Source organism: Balaenoptera borealis (assembly GCF_965194805.1).
Source record: "Balaenoptera borealis genome assembly, chromosome: 3".
Classification (NCBI taxonomy): domain Eukaryota; kingdom Metazoa; phylum Chordata; class Mammalia; order Artiodactyla; family Balaenopteridae; genus Balaenoptera; species Balaenoptera borealis.
The window spans coordinates 26475403-26495573 of record NC_138866.1 but is presented as its reverse complement, the minus strand read 5'-3'; the positions used below and the strand labels follow the sequence as shown (position 1 = coordinate 26495573).

Here is a 20171-nt window from a genome sequence, read left to right as displayed (position 1 = left end):
CCACGGAGCAACTAAGCCCATGTGCCACAACTACTAAGCCTGCGCTCTAGAGCCCACGAGCCACAACTACTGAGCCCATGTGCCACAACTACTGAAGCCCATGCGCCTAGAGCCCCTGCTCCACAACAGGAGAAGCCACCACAATGAGAAGCCCGCGCACCGCAATGAAGAGTAGCCCCCACTCACTACAACTAGAGAAAGCCTGCATGCAGCAACAAAGACCCAACACAGCCAAAAATAAAATAAATAAAATAAATAAATTTTTAAAAAATTGATGCACAGAAATCTTTTGCATTCCTATACACTAACAACAAAATATCAGAAAGAGAAATTAAGGAAACAACCCCACTTACCATCGCAACAAAAAGAATAAAATACCTAGGAATAAACCTCCCTAAGGAGGCGAAAGACCGGTACTCAGAAAACTATAAAACACTGATGAAAGAAATCAAAGATGACATAAACAGATGGAGAAATATACCATGTTCTTGGATTGGAAGAATCAGTATTGTGAAAATGACTATACTACCCAAAGCAATCTACAGATTCAGTGCAATCCCTATCAAACTACCAATGGCATTCTTCACAGAATTAGAACAAAAAATTTTACAATTTGTGTGGAAACACAAAAGACCCTGAATAGCCGAAGCAATCTTGAGAAAGAAAGACAGAGCTGGAGGAATCAGGCTCCCCAACTTCAAACTATACTACAAAGGTACAGTAATCAAGACAGTATGGTACTGGCACAAAAACAGAAATATAGATCAGTGGAACAGGATAGAAAGCCCAGAGATAAACGCACGCACATTTGTCATAATTTATGGTCACCTAATTTATGACAAATGAGGCAAGAATATACAATGGAGAAAAGACAGCCTCTTCAATAAGTGCTGCTGGGAAAACTGGGTAGTTACATGTAAAAGAATGAAATTTGAACACTCCCTAACACCATACACAAACATAAACTCAAAGTGGATTAAAGACCTAAATGTAAGACCAGGCAGTATAAAACTCTTAAAGGAAAACATAGGAAAAACACTCTTTGACGTAAACCACAGCAAGATCTTTTTTGACCCACCTCTTAGAGTAATGAAAATAAAAACAAAAATAAACAAATGGGACCTAATGAAACTTAAAAGCTTTTGCACAGCAAAGGAAACCATAAAGAAGACGAAAAAACAGCCCTCAGAATGGGAGAAAATATTTGCAAACGAAGCAACTGACAAAGGAGTAATCTCCAAAATATACAAACAGCTCATGCAGCTCAATATCAGAAAAACAAACAACCCAATTAAAAAATGGGCAGAAGACCTAAATAGACATTTCACCAAAGAAGACGTACAGATGGCCAAGAGGCACATGAAAAGATGCTCAACATGACTAATTATTGGAGAAATGCAAATCAAAGCTGCAATGAGGTTATCACCTCATACCAGTCAGAATGGTAGTCATCAAAAAATCTACAAACAGTAAGTGCTGGAGAGGGTGTGGAGAAAAGGGAACCCTCTTGCACTGTTGGTGGGAATGTAAATTGATACAGCCACTATGGAGAACAGTATGGAGGGTCCTTAAAAAACTAAAACTAGAACTACCATATGACCCAGCAATCCCACTACCGGGCATGTACCCTGAGAAAACCATAATTCAAAAGGACACGTGGACCCCAGTGTTCATTGCAGCACTGTTTACAATAGCCAGGACATGGAAACAACCTAAATGTCCAACGACAGATGAATGGCTAAGGAAGATGTGGTACATGTATAAAATGGAATATTAGCCATAAAAAGGAATGAAATTGGGTCATTTGTAGAGACGTGGATGGACCTAGAGTCTTTCATACAGAGTGAAGTAAGCTAGAAAGAGAAAAACAAATCGTATATTAACACATACATGTGGAATCTAGAAAAATGGTACAGATAAATCTATTTGCAGGGCAGGAATAGAGACGTAGATGTAGAGAACGGACATGTGGACATGGCGGGGACAGGGAGGGTGGGTCGAACTGGGAGATTAGGATGAACATGTATACACTATCATGCGTAAAATAGGTAGCTGGTGGGAACATGCTATAAAGCACAGGAAGCTCAGCTTGGTTCTCTGTGACGACCTAGATGGGTGGGATGGGGGGGTGGGGTGGGAGGGAGGTCCAAGAGGGAGGTGATACATGTATACATATAGCTGATTCACTTCATTGTACAGCAGAAACTAACACAACATTGTAAAGCAATTATACTCCAATTTAAAAAAGTTATAAAACCCTATGGAGAGTCACTTAAATAAAACCAAATTAATGGAGAGGGAAACATGTTCATAGATTAAAAGTCAGTTTGGTAAGATGTCAGTTCACCCCAAAATTTATCTATAGTTTGGAGAGGATATTAGTTGTTCATTTTTCTTTTTTTAACTTTAGTTGATTCTGAAATTTACATGAAAGAGAAAAGGGTCAAGCCTAACCCTTATACTCTTAAATAATGGGAATGAGAGATAGGGAACCATGTGTGACTTGTCTTACTAGATACCAAAAATTATTATCAAGATTATTATCAAGGGGGACTTCCCTGGTGGCGCACTGGTTAAGAATCTGCCTGCCAATGCAGGGGACATGGGTTTGAGCCCCGGTCCGGGAAGATCCCACATGCCGCGGAGCAACTAAGCCCGTGTGCCACAACTACTGAGCCTGCACTCTGCAACTACGGAAGCCCGCGTGCCACAACTACTGAAACCCGTGCGCCTAGAGCCCATGCTCCACAACAAGAGAAGCCACCACATTGAGAAGCCTGCGCACCACAACAAAGAGTAGCCCCCGCTCCCTGCAACTAGCGAGAGCCCGCGCAGAGCAACGAAGACCCAGTGCAGCCAAAAATAAATAAAATTAATTTATTTTTTTAAAAAAAGATTATTATCAAAGTAAAGTAATTAAGAGAGTGTGTTGTTGGCACAGAAAACTGGTCTTCTAGATGGAAACAGTTTATGGCAGAGAGGTATTCCAGTTAAAGGAGGAAAGGGTGGCTTTTTCAATAAATAATGATAGGAAAATAAGTTATTGTGTGGGGAAAAAAATGAAAGTAGATCTGTTCTTCATACCCTACACAATTTTAGTTTGAATTAAAAACTTAAATACAAAAGGCAAAAGTGTCAGTATTTTTGTAAGATGTTATAGCACAATACATTATGACCATAATGTAAGGGAAAGATTTCTTAAATTAGACCCAGGAAGTGCAGACTAGAAAGGTGAAAACTGATCAATTTGACTTTATTCAAATTAGGAACTTCTGTTCTAAGACACCATAAAGATGTTGTGGGATTTTTGTTTTGTTTTCCTTTTATCCTTAAGTTCTTCTCTATTAGAAATACACGCTAAAGTATTTATGAGTGAAATGATGCGTTATCTTGGGTTTTCTTTGAAGTATTCCAGGAGAAAAAACATGGGGAGAGAGATGAAACAAGAATGGTAGGACGTTGATAATTATCGAAGCTAGAGGATGGGAACAGGAAGGTGTCATACTATTCTAGTTTGTATATATGTTTGAAATTTTTTATTTTAAAAAGTTTTTTAAAGAAACCATTTTTATGGTGACTGCCCTGGATTTTCTGGAAGTTTTAACATTTAAAACAAAATCATTTTCTGAAAAGGTCACATGTTAAGTGTATATCTAAATGCAATCTAATTTTTATCTCTGAATAGGACTTTCCTTATAAATTAGTAAATCATGAAACAACCTCTTTTAAAAAAAAAGATACCCTAAAGAGATTGAAGAAACAAGTCACAAACTTGGTGAGGGTGTTTGCCACACACCCTCAAAAAATTAGTATCCATGTATTAAGCAAAGAACTTTAAAAATCAATAAATAGTGTCTTAGATATGACATCAAAAGCATAAGCAACAAAAGAAAAAATAGACAAACTGGACATCATCAAACTTTTTAAATTTTGTGCTTCAGAGGACACCGTCAAAATGACAACCCACAGAATGGGAGAAAATATTTGCAAATTATGTTTGTAATAAGGGACTTGTATCTAGAATATGTAGAGAAGTCTTAAAACTCAATGATTAAAAAGACAACTCAATTTTTTAAATGGGCAATGGAGCTGAACAAGGCATTTCTGCACAGAAGATATACAGTGCCAATTAGCATATGAAAACATTCTCAACGGCATTAGCTACTACGGAAATGCAAATCAAAATCATAGCAGAATACCACTTCATACCCACCAGGATGGCAGTATTCAAAAAAAGACAATAACAAGTGTTGAGGCTGTGGAGAAATTGGAAGCTTCATACTCTGCTTGTGGAAATGCAAAATGGTGCAACTGCTTTGGGAAACAGTTTGGCAGGTCCTCAAACCATTAAACATAGAGTTACCATTATAACCCAGCAATATGTATATAACCCAACAAAAATGAAGACATATGTCCAAACAAAAACTTGCACTTAAATGTTTTTAGCAGCATTATTAATAATATCCAAGAGGTAGAAACAGCCCAAATACCCATCAACTGATGAGTGAATAAATAAATATAGTATATATACACAATAGAGTATTATTCAGCCATTAAAAGGAATAGCGTACTGATGCATGCTACAATGTGGATGACCCTTGAAAACATTATGGTAAGTGAAAGAAGCCAGACACAAAGGACCACATATTATATGATTCCACTTAATATGCAATGTCCAGAATAGGCAAATCTATAGAAACAGAAAGTAGATTAATGGTTGCTTAGGTCTGGGGGGATGAGATGTTTGGGGGTGATGGCTGAGATGTGGGTTTTCATTTCCTTTTGATGAATATGTTCTAGACTTGATAGTGGTGATGGATGCACTCTGAATATACTAAAAGTCACTGAATTTTACACATTGAATGGGTAAATTGAATGGTATGGAATTATATCTCAACAGAGCTGTTTAAAAACATCAAGAAGCAACAACTCAATAGGAAAATAAGCAAAAGGCATATCCAGGCATTTTGCAGAAGACAAAACATGTGTGTGTAATACTAGATACTTGAGAAGATGCTCAACCTCATTCCTAATCAGTCAGATGCTAATTAAAACCACAGTAGGATACCATCATATCCTCACTTGATTCGCAAAAATTTTAAATTCAGGCAATACTGCTTCTCCACATGTAGAGGAGGTTGAGGTTGGGGGGAAGCTCATCCACTGGCAGAGGCGGTATGAATTGGTACAACTGCTTTGGAAAATAAGCTGGCATTATTTTTAGAGGGTTGAAGATGCAAGTATTTATGACCCAACAATTCCACTCCTAAGTATCTATCTAAAGAAATTCTTCCAGTTGTGTACTGAGATCACATATAAGAATAGTCACATAATAAAATAGCACTGTAAAATTCAAAACCACATAAAACTAAAATAAAATGTGTAGGGATATAAGTATATGTAGTAAATAGACCTGTTTTTTAAAAGCAAACAAGGGGAAGATAAACCCAAAATTCAAGATAGTGGAAATGAGAAAGAATTGGGAGGGTCTCACAGGGGATTTAGGGTAATAGTAATGTTCCTTTTCTTAAACTGGATGGAGAAATGTAGATGTGTATTTTGGGGGTGGAGGCAGGGGGTACAAGGCAGAGTGTTATCTGATAACCCAGCACGGAGGGAAGATTTAGACAAACTCTGGAGCGTACATAGAGCAATTTTTCCGTGTGGTTCAATATTGAATGCTAATAATGCTGACTCTGAGTTTCTAGAAAAGGCTAACTTATTTAGCATCTTTTATGTAAGAAGCAGAAGGGATAAAATGTTCTTATGCGGGGCCGGGAGAAACTAAGAAAACAACACAAAAAAGAAGCAGCAGCAGAATAGGAGTGTTTTAGAAACGTTTCCAACAAAAGTAGTTAAAATTAATAGTTTTTTACTTCAAAGTGATCTTCATTTATTTGGGCCACAGCTACTTTATTCTTCAGTAATGCTAACTAATCCAAACATTCCTGTAAATTAGTAAAACCCCACGTGCTCATTTCAGATACTCAGTGGTTGGTTGACTTCCTCTTTTTCAGATCCCGCTCACACTAAAAGATGAAGCACAGACACGCGGAGGAGGAACCTCTTCACTACTCCACTACTCCTGAGTGTGCGACTCCAGTGAAGCATCCACCAGTGCTGCAAGGGCTCCAGAGTATTTTTTTTTTTTTTTTTTGCTGTTTCAGTCCCCAGTGCCTACCAGCAGAAGTGGCAGTAGATTGTTGCCTATCAGCCAATCCAGACTTTTCCTGAGACGACAGGAAAACATGTCAGCTGGGTTTCCGTGGAACTTGGCAGTGGGGACATTCAGCGGAAGCAATATATACCCCATCAGAGCACACTTGTATCTTTTACCCCTTTCACCCCCTCTCCCACCTGCTTAGGTCTTCTCTGTCCCTCTCCTGCTACCACACAGAGATGATATAAAAGAGGCTCTTTGGCTATTTGCATTTTGCTTCCTCTTCTTTTCAAGATTGCAGTATTAAGCTTTACCTCCTAAAAGCCTAAAATCCCAACAACATTATGTACCAAAGTTGTTCTTCCCTTGCAAGAGGGTTTGGAGGAAAGGGGGAGTTTATATCACAAGTTTCCCGGAGAGTGAAAAAAAGTCCGTGTGCTGCTGACCACATGAGCCATGGTGAAGGCACCCTTTGGAATTACTGATTTCTAAAATTAATAAAGTAAGTCTATTTTTATTTTCTTTTTTTTCCATTTACTAATTTCCAAACAATCAGTATTCACAAACGAGACTGAAATAGGCCCAACTTCTCATTTTATGTCATTGCTGGGCAATTTTTTAAACTTCAGGTAAGAAATGTGAGTTATAAAGAGATGTTTTATTCTTATATTTGGTTTCAACAGATGGTGGGTCCAGGCTCTTCCCCAGGGGCAGCTCCAGCACCTGGGAGGCTGGGGCATGCAAATGTCTCCATTATCAGACCACAGCAGACGGGTCCTCCAGTGGCACGTGAATCTGTATCCAGTTGCACAGTATTTACCTAAACAGTTCATCAGAACGATGCAGCTCAGCCCCCTGGTTGCTTTCTGCTTTACCTCTGCTTTCTTGCTTCCTTGTCTGTCCTAGGTCCTCTCTCTGGCCTCCACTGGAGAAAAGGTTGAAAGGTGACTGCAGAGCCCACTGAAGGTTGACTTAGCTGCCACAGGGAGTTATTGGGGAGAATCCAGCATCTGAGGTTTCCACAACAAAGTCCTATAGATTCAGCATTGAAATCCTAAAAGAAAAAGGACCCTCAAAAAGGCAGAGAGAAGAAGGGCTCTATTGCCTTCCTGGTAAATGAAAACAGGTTTGAGCCCATTGAAGCATTCTGTTTGCTTGTGAGGGATGAAGTCTTGTCAGTTGCAGGAGAAAAGAGAGAATGCATTCCAGGTGTTCCTGTGACTTCTGGTTAGTAGTTTGAGGACCATCTTAACTGTTTTGCTAATTTGGTTATGAATTGGTTAGTAGACAAATTAGAATTCCTTCATAGTCCCCTGCTGATGTGTAGAATTGGGAAATAAGGTGTTTGGGGAGACTCACCATACGGTTCTTGTAAAAAAGCATAAGAGGGTATGAGCCCAGTAAAAGAACTTTTAGACCAACTAGAGTGTTTGGAATTGCCCTAGGTAACCATCAGAATTGAATCCTCAGGCTAAATTTCTTACTGCATTCACCATGTGCTGATCAGGTGTAAGACCAGACTCCAGATCTCTTCCTTCATTCACCCAAGTAGTTTAGTGTCATTATTATTGGTATTGGATTTCTCTTGGTAACAAACCAAGCAAATCATATGATCCTCCCTCCAACAGTAGTGTCCCTCCTTACCCTTCCCCAAAACAGGCACGTATTTTTACAGATGGACAGACAAATGGTTTAAGTTTCTATAGTGCCTGTAAGTGACATGTCGAATGGGGAGGCTGGGCTTCAGACCCCTGCGCATATTTGTATCAGCTAAGATAAGAATAGAGCTCTAACATAAAAAGAAGATTTGGGATCACAGTGGGTCTGTTTCCTTTGGGATACTTCAGGAAACACTGCTCATTGCCTTGATTCATTAGGATGAATGACCTCAGGCCAACGTTCTAATGATGTCTGATGAGGTTGGATAAAAAGGAGGGTTTGGGACTTACCTGGCGGTGCAGTGGTTCAGACTCTGAACTTCCACTGCCGGGGGCTCGGGTTTGATCCTTGGTCAGGGAACTAAGATCCCACATGCCGCAGTGCGGCCAAAAAGAAAAAAAAAAAAGTTTATTCTAGGCCCTGTAAGATTATTTCCCTCTTCCTCATTTAAGCCTCAAGGACCAACGATATCAGGTATAAGGCACTGCTTCTCAAAATACAGTTTTTAGGTAGGCTGGACCTACCCCAGTCCTAAAGACATCTCTAAAGCTGCAGCCTGAAATTGTACATTTTAAATAAGCAGCTGGGTGATTCTTACGCCCATTGAAATTTGAGAAGGACGGCCATCAATGAATAGACTGAAATTTGGGCTGGCTATGGCCATGGCTGAAGAGCTAGGCATGCTGCATCCCCTCTTCAGACCCACTGGCTCCCTTGGGTAAGATAGAGCACAATGCCACCAGATGTGATTTTACAGCAGGGACATAGTTCCTGAAATAGAGTGGAAGTAAATGGGTGCCACATAGGATGAAGTCTGAGAGAGGAACCCTTAGAATTGCCTGAGCATAGGTGAAGCAGGAAAAGAGTCTCAGTGACCAAATTCAGGAGTTTAATTTGGGACAACTCCAGACACGAACATATTGTACACATCCTTCCACCTGCAAATTTTAGCTTCAGATAGACTTCTTTTTTTACCAGTGGTAAAGTAATTTCTATAGAGGAACATGTTTTTCAGGAGCTGCTAGATGGTTCCTCACTTATTGCAGATGGTTGCTTCAGGTGGACGTGAAGCCACAATAGAATTCTGCATTGCTCTGGCATCCATGACCTCATAAGAGAACTATGGGATTGTGCTTTTCTTGCCCTCTCCCATTCCCAAATCCCTGACAAGAGGCCCATCCTCTGAAAAGGAGTCCCTGGTGAGCTCTTTTAGGCTCAACCTGGTAACAGAATTAGCCTCATGTTCTTAGGCCATTTGCCACAGACAGTTTCTCTAATTCTCAACTGAATTTATAGTGAATGTACAAACCAACACATTTCCATATGTGAAATCACCCCAAGTGACTTTGCCCACAACTAAATGGAGGTCAAATTCATATGCTTTCTGCACATCTGAGGCACTGCCTCTGTGTGTCTGAGGATAATGTATCCAAGACGGAAGGGAACACAAACGGTAGTGCAGCCCTCTCAGATGGCAGAAGGCAGTGCAGTGTGTCACTGTCAGGGGAGTTCACGGTCAGCAATGTTTCGATGTTTGAGATTTTCAGCCCCAGATTCCAGTTACCTCTGATCATTAGATGTGAACATGGAATTAAGAAGAGGGTAATTAAGGATACTTATTGAGTCAGACTTACACCTTAGAATAAGGCTTTTATTGTTTAGAAACAATCTTCCAGAAAATGAAATGATCCAAGATTCCCCAAAAATATTTATTTATACAAAGATTTTGAGAGTAATATTTGTATTTGTCTTTATACCTCAGTCTATGCGTCTGGGGCCAAGTCATTGTGTGGCACTTGTGCAACTTCCCCGCACGCCTCACACGTTGTAGCACCTGCTTCCAGGAACACCAGATGAGCACAAGGTCTCGGGGGGTCAGGAGGGGAAACCCATAATGCCCAAAGGCTGCAGAGACCCAAAATCCAGATATGTGCGCCCTGACCTGGAAGGTGTCTAGCCAAATGTCCAAGGAGAAATACGATCTAGGAAGAAGGCGAGAGGAGGAACCCAGGGGGCAGACCGGAGAGGGTTAATTCCCACCCTCTGCTTCTGAGTTCAGCATATCCATAGGGCCCAGGAACTGCATTACCTGGATTCCGCCCCCCCCAACCCCGTAATGACCCTTGATGCTGATTGACGTCCAGGGGACAATTTGCAAAACTAACAGATTTGTCCATAATCCCAGGTAAGTATGAGATACAATTCTGGGACTTTGTCTTGGGAACCTGCCTGAAGAAAAACACTTGCCTTGTATGATGTAATCCAGGTCCCCTCGAGCAGACGTGGGGCAGCGATGGATGAGCAATCTGACCTCAGCTCCAAGTGTCTTCCAGTCTGGCCCCCCGGCCATTCTCTGCCCTTCCTCCTCCCTAGGGTATCCCAAATCCCATGGCCCTGCGACGTGTCGACTTGCCATCCCTCTTCCTCTGTCCCCACCACCTCTGTCTATGACACAGAAAATCCATGTGTTCTGAAGAGTTCAACCTTCCCCTAATCAAACCAACACTTTCTTTACTACAGTGATTCTCAGAACCAGCAAGAAAGAGAAATGTTCCAAAAGGGAATCCCCGTCTCAGCCATCTGCCTGGAGCTGAAGGTTGTGGGCCAGGCCTCGAGGTGAGGTCCATCGCGTTTGTGTTTCCCGAGGAGCAGGCAGGCAGGCAGTGGCAATCCCTCCTCTCTCTCTGTAGCAGGCGGGCCTCAGCTGCACTTGCAGGACTTCACCACCATGTTAGAGAGCTGCTCCACCTTGGCGGTCCTCCCGACATAGTACAGGATGGTCAGGGGCTCCAAGTCCTGGGGTACGCAGCAAGGGGAGGCCGAGGCTTCAGGGTTCAGGGTGTTGTACAGTCCCAGCACCTGGGGAGGGAGGCATCATTGAGAGGTTGGAAAGCCGAACCTCAGGCCGGGGGCCCAGGGACTCTGCAAGGTCTAGGGGCTGCTCCAGAGACTGAGCACGTGGTAAATGGGCCACTGATGCTACTTCAGAGGAACTGGCGGAACCCAGTTCGGGGGAGTGGCGGGTTACTGCTCATCCACGCGGGATGCAGCACGTGGCGTTTGTCTGGGCGTTATCGGTTTAAGCATAACCCCCATAACTGGGGGACTTGGAATTGATCATGAAATTCTCTTGGCTGTGAAGAAACACCCCTGTATTGGTTCCTCCTAGCCGTAACTGGTCACTTCGGTGAGACCCATTCTCACTAAACATTGGCTTGAGCCATTTACTCAGTGCCAGAGTATAGGGCCCCAGACAGGATGCAGTAACAAGGAGCTATGAGGAAATACGCTTCACAAGTTACTGCCCTATCTTGGATTCCTCTTGAGGGAAAGACAAGCTAGCTTCGGTCGTGGACTTCCCTGTCTTTCCCTTTGTTTCATATAGTCTTCTTCTGTGTGCTTTACATTGTCTTTTAAAATAACTTTTCTACATTCAAGAGGCCAGAATTATTAGAGTTCTTTATCCGACGGTAGAGGCCTTTCGGCCCCAATATTCCTTGCCAGCCATGTGCATCTCTGACATAGGGGGTGGCATGTGACAGTAATTAATTTCCATAGTACAAAAGCAAATAGACAAAGCAACTTAAAAGTCTGGGTGAAACTAGGGAAGGAATTTTAAAGGGTAGAATGTGGCCCACTAGAGTTGGGCCAGGATGCCAAGATCAGAACCGTCACCAAAGGGATTTTACACCCCAGGTCATCATCCGCTCGTTCAACATGCAGCCCTTCATGCATACTTTTGAACAAGCGGCCTACTTGGCTTAGCCCCACCCCCCCACGCGGCATGACCCTGTTCCATACTGAGCTGTGGGTAGTGTCTGCGCTGCGGAGGTATGGGCACGGGCCTGAGCAGAAGTTGGCATAGTAGCCCTTAGGTTCATGGACCCATTTCCAGCCCAGATCCTGTCGGAAGTCAATGTAGAGAGGGCGCACACAGCAGTTCTCCTCCAGATTGCTACAACAACAACAATGAAAATTATTTAAAAATCAACCTAAAAGGAAATCACCAACATAAAAAACTTCACAAATAGCCCTCACATTTGCACTTGGAGTCCTTCCTGGTCATCATAAGAGGTAGAGGTGGCTCTAATCAGTGGAATCCCAGGTTCAAGTGCATTGAGCTGTACTAACTATAAAGGCATTTCCCTCTGTTGAAGACCAGAATCCCAAGGACATAGTAGGCGTAGATATATACATACATAGATAATGTATGAAGAAGAGAAAAAAGGCAAAAGTGGCCATGCCCCTTTTACAGCATGAATCAAAACAAAGACTTGAAGTGTTCCACATAAAACCAAGCACTGAATGTTACTAGCAAACTCAACTTTGTTGAGGTTGTTTTTATTGTTACCTGCCTAATGTGCACCCAACCAGAAATAAACTCTAAGCTTATGCACTTATATACTATAGTAAATGACTGCTTAGTCTAAGTCTAGAGGCTATTGAATCAAAACAAGACATATCCTTCTATTAGATTCATGATTCCTAGATTACCCCAAATGTGATTATCAGGCCACTTCAATTCCGTTGCCTGCAGAAATCCATTTGGCAATACCCCTTGCCAAGTGGGCATCTAGCCTGTACTTCAGTACCTGCTGAGACCTAGAACTTGCTATTTCCAAAGGCAGCTATTGGCCAAAATCTAGCTTCTTGTGGGTTCCGAGGGTAAACCGTGGCAGACATTCTCATTTTTCTACTCAAGAGTCATTCTTACCCTGCCTTCTCTCTTGCCACCGCCCATTACAGTCTGGAACACCAGATACTTGTTATCCTGGCCTCCCTTGCAGGTAGGGATTGTCATGGAACCCAGCAATGACCGATCAGACATAAGCAGAAGTATGCAGTGGGCAAGGGCAAATTCTGGCAAAGGTATTTGATTCTTTATAAGTCACAGATGGAAGAGGAAGGCTGCTGGTTTCCTCCTTCCCTCCTCTTGTCTTGAGCATGGACAAGATACCTGCAGCTCTAGCAGTCTTGCTATGTGACCATAAGCAAGGGGATGAAAAGCCAACATACTGAGCATGGCAGACTGCAGAGAGAGAAAGCCTGTGTCCTCAATGGCATAAGTAAGCAGCCAGACCAACCTTGGGCCTGCTGCTACATGCTTCTTATGAACAGGAAATCCCCTGTGGTTTAAGCCACTGTCACTTGCAGCCAAGAACATCCATTCCTAACTGATTGAGAGCCACACAGAGCAAATCTACATGCCAGCCTTCAGTTGGAGGCAACCACACTGCCTTTCCTATACCTTCTGTTCCTCAAGCTCAACGTCCCCGGTTCATTCCATTGTTCCTCAGAAGACATGGCTTTAGATCTAAAGATTTCCCAATTCATCCTCCCCAGCTCCATTCAGGCATCCTCCTCTCCAGCCAAACTGACCCATTCGTGTGCCTTCCTCTACCCAAAGTGCTTCCTCCGCCCAGATCCCTACGTACTCAAGCCTTACTCAGCCTTGAAGACTCAGCGCAAATTCCACACCCTTCAGAAGCCTTTCCTGCATCCATAGATGAGCTCCTTGTTCCAAATTCCTTAAAGCACTTTATCTTTCAGACCGTCTCATGGATGTGGTCATTTTCTACCTTTCAGTCATTGCTGTGTGTGCTTTTTTAATCCCTCTCCCTTATAAATGAGAAACTAAAGTATTCCTAAATAAGATGCTATTTTTTAATCTCTTTACAGTGGCTACCCAACTATGTCCAAATTAGTTCATAATTTCTCTAGCTCACATTCCTCACTGCAAATGGAGACTGTCCTGTTTTCCCTCATCCGGTAGCATCCTTGGACCCTTCATAAGGAACTGAGCCCTTCTTTAATGGAAATCTCTGCATTAATCTCCCTGCCACACAAACCTACCCTACAAGTATTTTAAAGCCTGAAAACCATGGAGAGGCCAAGCCTCTAATCCAAACCGTTTTAGCAACTCTCTCCTCCTCCTTTACTTTGTCCAGGCCCTTACAGGGCTGGGCTGTGGGAAAACAGTGGGGCTCCCAGAAAAAGATTTGTAAGAGGTTCTAAATCTCCATTCCTGGGAGATGTTTGTGAAGAGCATCAGGGACCCTCAGTTAGGGGTGGCTTAGGCCTGGGGCCTGACACACAGAAGGCGTGCAATCAGTGTTGTCTCAGGAGTCTGTGGGTCCTGCGTGAGCCCAGGCTTACCGGAAGCAGTAATTGGTGTCCAGGGCCCGCTTCTTCCTCTGACCTCCCTGGCCTGGGTTGTCCAGCCGGTCTGGGGGAATCATCATGAGGATTAAATGAGGGCTGTGCTCCTTTTTCTTCTTCAGTCGCCCCAGATCTCCTCGGCCTGGATCATCCTCACTGTCCACACCTGTGGAAGGGAAGGAAGATGACGGTCTCCAGTCTAGGGAAGGCAGGGTGGCTGCTGCTTTCTCATCCCATCCCCCCACTGGTCAGGAGGAGGGACAGTGGGGTCTACAAGGAAGGGGTGGGTGAGATGCAGCTTCATGCTAACGTCCAGCTGCAGGAAGGGGAAGACTGGGTGGAGGAACCGGTATCTAGGGACGCACAAGATGCCCCCGGTCGGATCCCCTCGTGACTCCTGTGCATACATCCTTCAGAGGGCAGAGAGCCCTTCCCGAGATGCTTCCTAGGGAATCCTCAGGGATTCATGAAGCATCCTTGTCACTAGGCGGCTCTAACACATTTTTTTTGAGCTGTCAGTTTAGATTCTGAGACTTAGAGCTTGGGATATGAGTTTCCTCTTATAATCTGAATTGGTCAAAAATAGCACAGAAGTCCCACCTATGATTTCAGGGGTCACAATTTAAGACAGTTTGAATGGGAGCCAGAGGAACAAGAATGAATAATTGTTAACATTCGCATTGCACTTATAGTTTCAAAAGTGTTTTCTCTATAAAACTCAAGATAAGATCATGAAGTGTGTGGTAAACAGCTTAGCAGACAAACTGGAAAGGAAACCTGCCATTTCATCTGCAAAGACTGAAAACTGAATTAGAAAGAGTCTCAACTAAAAGAAGATCTATTTGGTGACGGCCAGCTGCTGGCTGTCGCCCATCTCCACCAGGGACAGGAACGTGAGGAGCTGAATTTGCATGGTGACAGGAGGGCCTTGGACCTCATGCAGGTGCACTAGGACTGGAGGATAAATGGGAAGCTGGACCTCAGACTTCTTTTTCTGAAAATCTTTATGAATAAGATAACGATTACTGAAGTGGGAGGATTTCAACCCAACCCGGGCTGTAGGTAGGGACTCCAAGGTCTTTTGAGCTCTGAGGTTCTGTGATTAGGATGTCAAATGACGTGCTTTTAAAAAAATTAGGCTCTGAAATAAGGCCCATGAAGGGCCAAAGGACTGCCCAGGGCTGGGAGTCAAGAGAGGCCTGTACCTTTTTCCAGACATGCCTGTGACCTCAGGCTTTGAATTGGTTGGTTTGACCTCGACAAACCTCCTGGCCTCAGGTGTGCCTCAGTCACCCACAACAGAGCTTCGAAAGGAAAACAGTACTTCCCTGCAATCCAGAGACTGTCTAGGCTGAGTGCCTTGGAAACATACTGGAAAACCAGAAATAACTCTAAACTATTTTGCCCTCAATGCAAATACCCTGAGGCCCAAAGCAGTCATTCAAACCCGGATGTCGGATCGGGTGGGCTCTGCAACATCTGGAAAGCCCGATAGTCAGAGTGCTCATATTCACAGACACCGAAGTTCATTTCTTTTGGGGAAAGCAAAGACGACTATTATTTGCTGAGCATCCATGCGCTCTATTTTACATTCGTTATCTCATTTGATTTCATGACAACCCGGTGAAAGAGGTACTGTCACCCCCAGTTTGCTGACTGAGCTCAGAGAAGTGAACCAGCTTGCCTACATGATTTCACGGCTCTTACTAGCATAACACTGTCTTCCAGATGCTAATGTATTCTCTATAGAATAGAGAGTTCTTGCTTTTGGGACAAAGCAGAATCCCTCAAGTACAAAACAGTTGGCCATCTCTGTGAGGGAGCTCACTTGGTTCCTTTCCTTGGGGTCTGGTAGGGGTTTCCTGTTACGTCTTGCTTCATTAACTCCCCCACCCATTCTACCATACGCATCCATTTTGTTACCTTTGAATTTGATTTCCATCACCTCTTGAATGTTTTCCAGGATATCCCCATTGGGCTGAAAGGTGTGACATGGACAATGAATGCTGATTTCCAGACCTAAGTTGGATTCTGCAAAATAAGACACAGCATTGGTGAGAAAAGCAGTTTGTGTGATGAAGGAGGGTACCCACCAGTCACACACAGAAGAGCCAGGGCCTCTGCCGCCACAGGCAGTCATAGGAACTGAGTTAGACTGAGGCTCACAGGTGACAGAAAGTGCTGCCAAGGCTATAGCAGACCTTCACGCTCATGCTGCCACATTCCACATATTTCTATTGTGTTACAAACAACCAAATGGAGGCATAAACCAGTGGGCACCATGAAGGAGAATTTTAATAGTCATCTATTCTCAAAGAATGGTTCAGGAAAAAAAAAGTGTTACCAGCCTACTAGGGGGCAAAAGGATGAGGGTACAGGAAAGAAGGAGAAAACCAGTCACACCCCCTACATGTCAGCTGAGAGAGGAGATATTCTAGCTGTGAAAGGACAGAGGAGAGAGGCACAGTGCCTGGAAGAGACCAGGGAAAGGGGAAAACTGAAGAACTGTGGGGTAGAGAGGCTGTGATTCAAAAGGCCACAAGATGGGAGGAAGGGGCACAGGCTGAGCTCTAGGATTAAAATTCAGAAAGCAAGGCTAGAGCAAGGTCTCTGGCAAGCAAGCAGCAGAATCAGTCAAGGTGGAAGAGGCCACCATTTCTACCAGGGCTACAGTTGTAGACAGAGAGAGAGAGGTAGATTCCAGAGGAGATAAGATGCAAATCTCAGTTATGCTTGGCTATATTTTCCTTAAGGAACAAGGACATGATGAGGCCAAGATTACTTAGAGTTTCTTCTTTGGCAATCCTTGTTCACCTTAATGGGGGAGTTGTAAATGTATCCAGCGGGGCTGTGGATGGCTCACTGAGGGACAACCACCGGCTCAGGAAGACGGTTGTGAAATTAGAGAACAGGCCGGAAGAGATGGCAGAGGGCCATGGCCGAGGGTCCAGATGGCATGAGCTCGGAGAAAACAAGTGTGAAGAAGCCTGGAGGCACCAGGGTTTGGTGGCTGATACTGTGGGGCAAAAAGGCCAGCTCTGGCCCTTTCTCCTATTGGCTGTGGGATCGGGTATTTTGGTAACTAAAATTGGGAAAGCAAGGAAATTAGTAAAAGGGGTTGCATAAAGTGGAAGGAAAAAAAAGGAAGAATAAGGAATGAAAAATTTGAACTGAATCCAGTAGTTTTGTGCAGGGAAACCAGGTAGTCTGGTATCATGTCAATCCTGGTGGGTAAGACTCAATCAGGGAAGCTCTCTTGATCCGGGGCAGCAGCCAGCTATGGTCAGGTATGGGAGAGGTCGTGGGGGGATGACCTCTGAGGTCAGGGTCAGCGCCTCAGGGATCTGATTGATGCACTGCTCTCGGAGGTCACCCTAGTTCTGTGTGAGCATCCAGCCTTGGGGCCAACCTGGGGTCTTCCAGAAATCTGATGTCAGCAGGGAAAACCCCAAAGAGTCCAGGCCACGTCAGCATCCTTCTCATGTGCAGAATGGCCCAAGCCCAGAGATTCCAGTCAGCATTAGACAGACCTGGATGTCCCAGTTCTACTGGTTAAAAACCAGCCCAATCCCTTCTTCCATAAACTCTAGATCCCAGCTTCATTTGTTCCACCCCAATCAGGGCAGCCTCTGGGATACACTGACACCTGCTGAGCTTGAAGATTTCTGTTCCAGGTTAGCTTTGGTGGGGTGAGGAGGGGCCAATATAACAAGGAAGCTGAGCCCCAGATGGAGAACAAGAAGTGAATAGAGAGGGATGTATAAGGAGTGTCCTCTTTCTGGTTTAAGGCGGCTAAAAGAAGGAACTAGAGTAGCTGAAACAGGCTACATAAAACATAGTACACTTCCTATTACCCAGAAGGGTTTAAGTAGTCCGGGAGAGACCTAGAGTGGGCAAGTCCTATGAGTCTGTGAGTTAGAAAGTCAAGATGCAGACAGATGTATAGGGGAGAATTAGGGTTAGGGTGCAGGTAGTGAGTGTGTGATGGTGCCCGGCTTGGCTAACAGGCTCTGTCTAGGTAGACGGCTCAGAGAATGAGGACGATAATCACCAACACTTGTTGAGTGTTGCTACATGTCACGCACCGCTCTAAGACTATGCGTGCATTAACTCATTTATGTAATCTCCATACTAATCCTACAAAGCAGGAACTATTATTACCCCCTCCCCGCATTATACAGATGAGGACACTGAGGCTTAGGGAAATTAAATGGCTTGACCGAGGTATCCAACCAGTAAGTGGTAGAACCAAGATTCAAACACAGGCAGCCTGATATCAGAGCCACACTCCTAACTGTTAGAGACAAAGAGCGACCAAAGAGAGCCCAGCCGGGACCATCAAGGTAGATGCCCACACAGTCACTGAGATACAAAACGGCTGTGTATTCCCAGTGTGCCCCCTGTCCTGAGCCGTGGTGCTGGGCGTGTTCCCTGCCCCGCCTGCTTGGGGAGGCCAGGCTCTGCACACAGGGGAGCCACAGATTGTGTGGAACAACAGCACAGGGGCGTGAAGACCTGGGCCCACAGCCCTGGAGAGGGCTCCAGCCGGCTCTGGGCCCAGAAGGCAGCCTGGGAACCAGTGCACAGCAGGCTCTTAGATGTTTGCTGAACTAATACAAGACCGTGTATGTGACTCAGTTTCCTCACGGTCCACACCGCCAGCTGCTCCATTTGGAGTCCATTTACGGCCTTGTTTGGGGCCAAGAACCCTCAAGAGGCCCAGGAGCTCTGCACAAGTAAAGGTCTGTGTATGACTCCCCCGTGCGAGGGGTGGGCGGCATCTGCCGGAGCGGGAACTGAAGGTTCCAGTGAAGAACTAACCTCAGAATTGGCAGCGGTGGGGACGGTGGGTGGGGAACCCATAGGTTTTATTACGAAATTATCTTTTTGATGTCTCAAGGAGGATGGAAATCATTCTCAGTGCAAACTTCTCATTGAGTTCTGCAGCTGTGAAAATAAGAACTCCTTCAAGTGCCCAGGGCTTCAAAGAAATCCAGGTGGAGCTGATCAAAATCAGACAGGGAAGCTGAGAGATTCATTTCCCCAGCCTCTCCTCTCTGTAGCCATGTCGGGCTCTAGGCGGAGTTGAGTCAGAATTCCCACAGTGCTGCTGTCAGCTGGTGCACAGGGGTTCTCCCAGCTTTTTGCCTTCGTGCTCAGTCAGGGAGATAGGATGGAATTCCCAGTACCCTTGGAGCCGAGGCAGGACCTCCAGCCCCCTATCTGCCAACTCAGCCACCAGGTTATGCCCCTCAGATGGGGACCTGCACACTCGGATGCCTACAGAGCCCAGCAGGTTATGTAAGTGAGCAAAGCGAGCCAGTGTATCATGCTGAATTGGGAATGCCAGCCGCACTCCTGGGGAACACTGGGGAATGGCGGGGCCTGTGGTGACATGAAGAATGCATGCCCTGCCTCAAGAGGTGGCCCTACTCATCTCTGATGGATTGTTACCAGGAAATCTTCCCATTTGTCAAGAAAAGCCAGAAGTCTAGGTTTTATGTGAAATCTCCCGACTTTAAAACAAAAACTGTTGACCACTAGTTAAATTAAAACAATACTGGTAGGCCAATCAGTTTGTGATCTCTGCCTTAGAGCTTCAACCCCTAATTTCCTAAAACGCTGAGGACAAGGAAGGACCCACCTGCCCAAGGAACTCGGAGTATCAGTACATGGATGGATGGACTGTGTCTCCCCAGCAGCTGACGAGAATAGAAAATCCTTCGCAAGAGGGATACAAGGAACAGACAGGACCGCCTTAGGTACCCACTGAGCACCGGACCAGGCAGCACCACCAAGCAAAGAAGGGAAGAAATAGCAGAGCGTGATGCCACGAGGCGCCATGACTGTCCATCAGGAGACCCAAGTTCTAATCCAGGCTGGATGACTCTGGTCAAGCCACTTAACTTCTCTGGGCCTCCATTTCCTCATCTAACCTAATAAAAGCTTACTGTCCCATAACAGGCCGAAAACTTGGAAGTTCTCTTAACTACAATGGATCCTTAAAATAGCTCTGTGAGGCATGAAGGGAAGACACCATTACCTATTTTCCAGGTGAGGAAGCAGAGTGAGTGGGTGAGCGATTTGGGACATGTGAAGTTTGATATGCCTATTGCACAGCTCTACTTGGATGACTGCCAGGCCTTTCAAACTTAATCGGCCAAAATGGAACCTGCCCCCAAACCTGCTCTTC

At 44.6% G+C, this 20171-nt stretch overlaps 2 protein-coding genes and 1 long non-coding RNA gene across 26 annotated transcripts in view; 1 reads left to right on the top strand and 2 right to left on the bottom strand.

The window, feature by feature from the left end:
- Positions 1–6677, top strand: part of TTLL5 (tubulin tyrosine ligase like 5) — a 312036-nt gene extending 305359 nt beyond the window's left edge. For all 23 annotated transcript variants that reach the window (XM_082387533.1, XM_082387536.1, XM_082387511.1 and 20 more), the window contains one exon: positions 6018–6677. In XM_082387533.1, coding sequence (XP_082243659.1) covers positions 6018–6040 — 23 coding nt within the window. In that variant the 3' untranslated portion in view covers positions 6041–6677. The remainder of the gene's footprint in view (positions 1–6017) is intronic.
- The window catches only part of LOC309626636, a 1318538-nt gene that overhangs the window by 484756 nt on the left and 813611 nt on the right, over positions 1–20171 (bottom strand). The gene's annotated exons all lie outside the window — the stretch shown is intronic.
- TGFB3 (transforming growth factor beta 3) overlaps positions 9450–20171 on the bottom strand; it is a 28407-nt gene continuing 17685 nt past the window's right edge. For both annotated transcript variants that reach the window (XM_082387567.1, XM_082387568.1), the window contains exons 5-8: positions 15902–16009; positions 13976–14144; positions 11621–11774; positions 9450–10678 (exon numbers count right to left, since the gene is read on the bottom strand). In XM_082387567.1, coding sequence (XP_082243693.1) covers positions 10520–10678; positions 11621–11774; positions 13976–14144; positions 15902–16009 — 590 coding nt within the window. In that variant the 3' untranslated portion in view covers positions 9450–10519. The remainder of the gene's footprint in view (positions 10679–11620; positions 11775–13975; positions 14145–15901; positions 16010–20171) is intronic.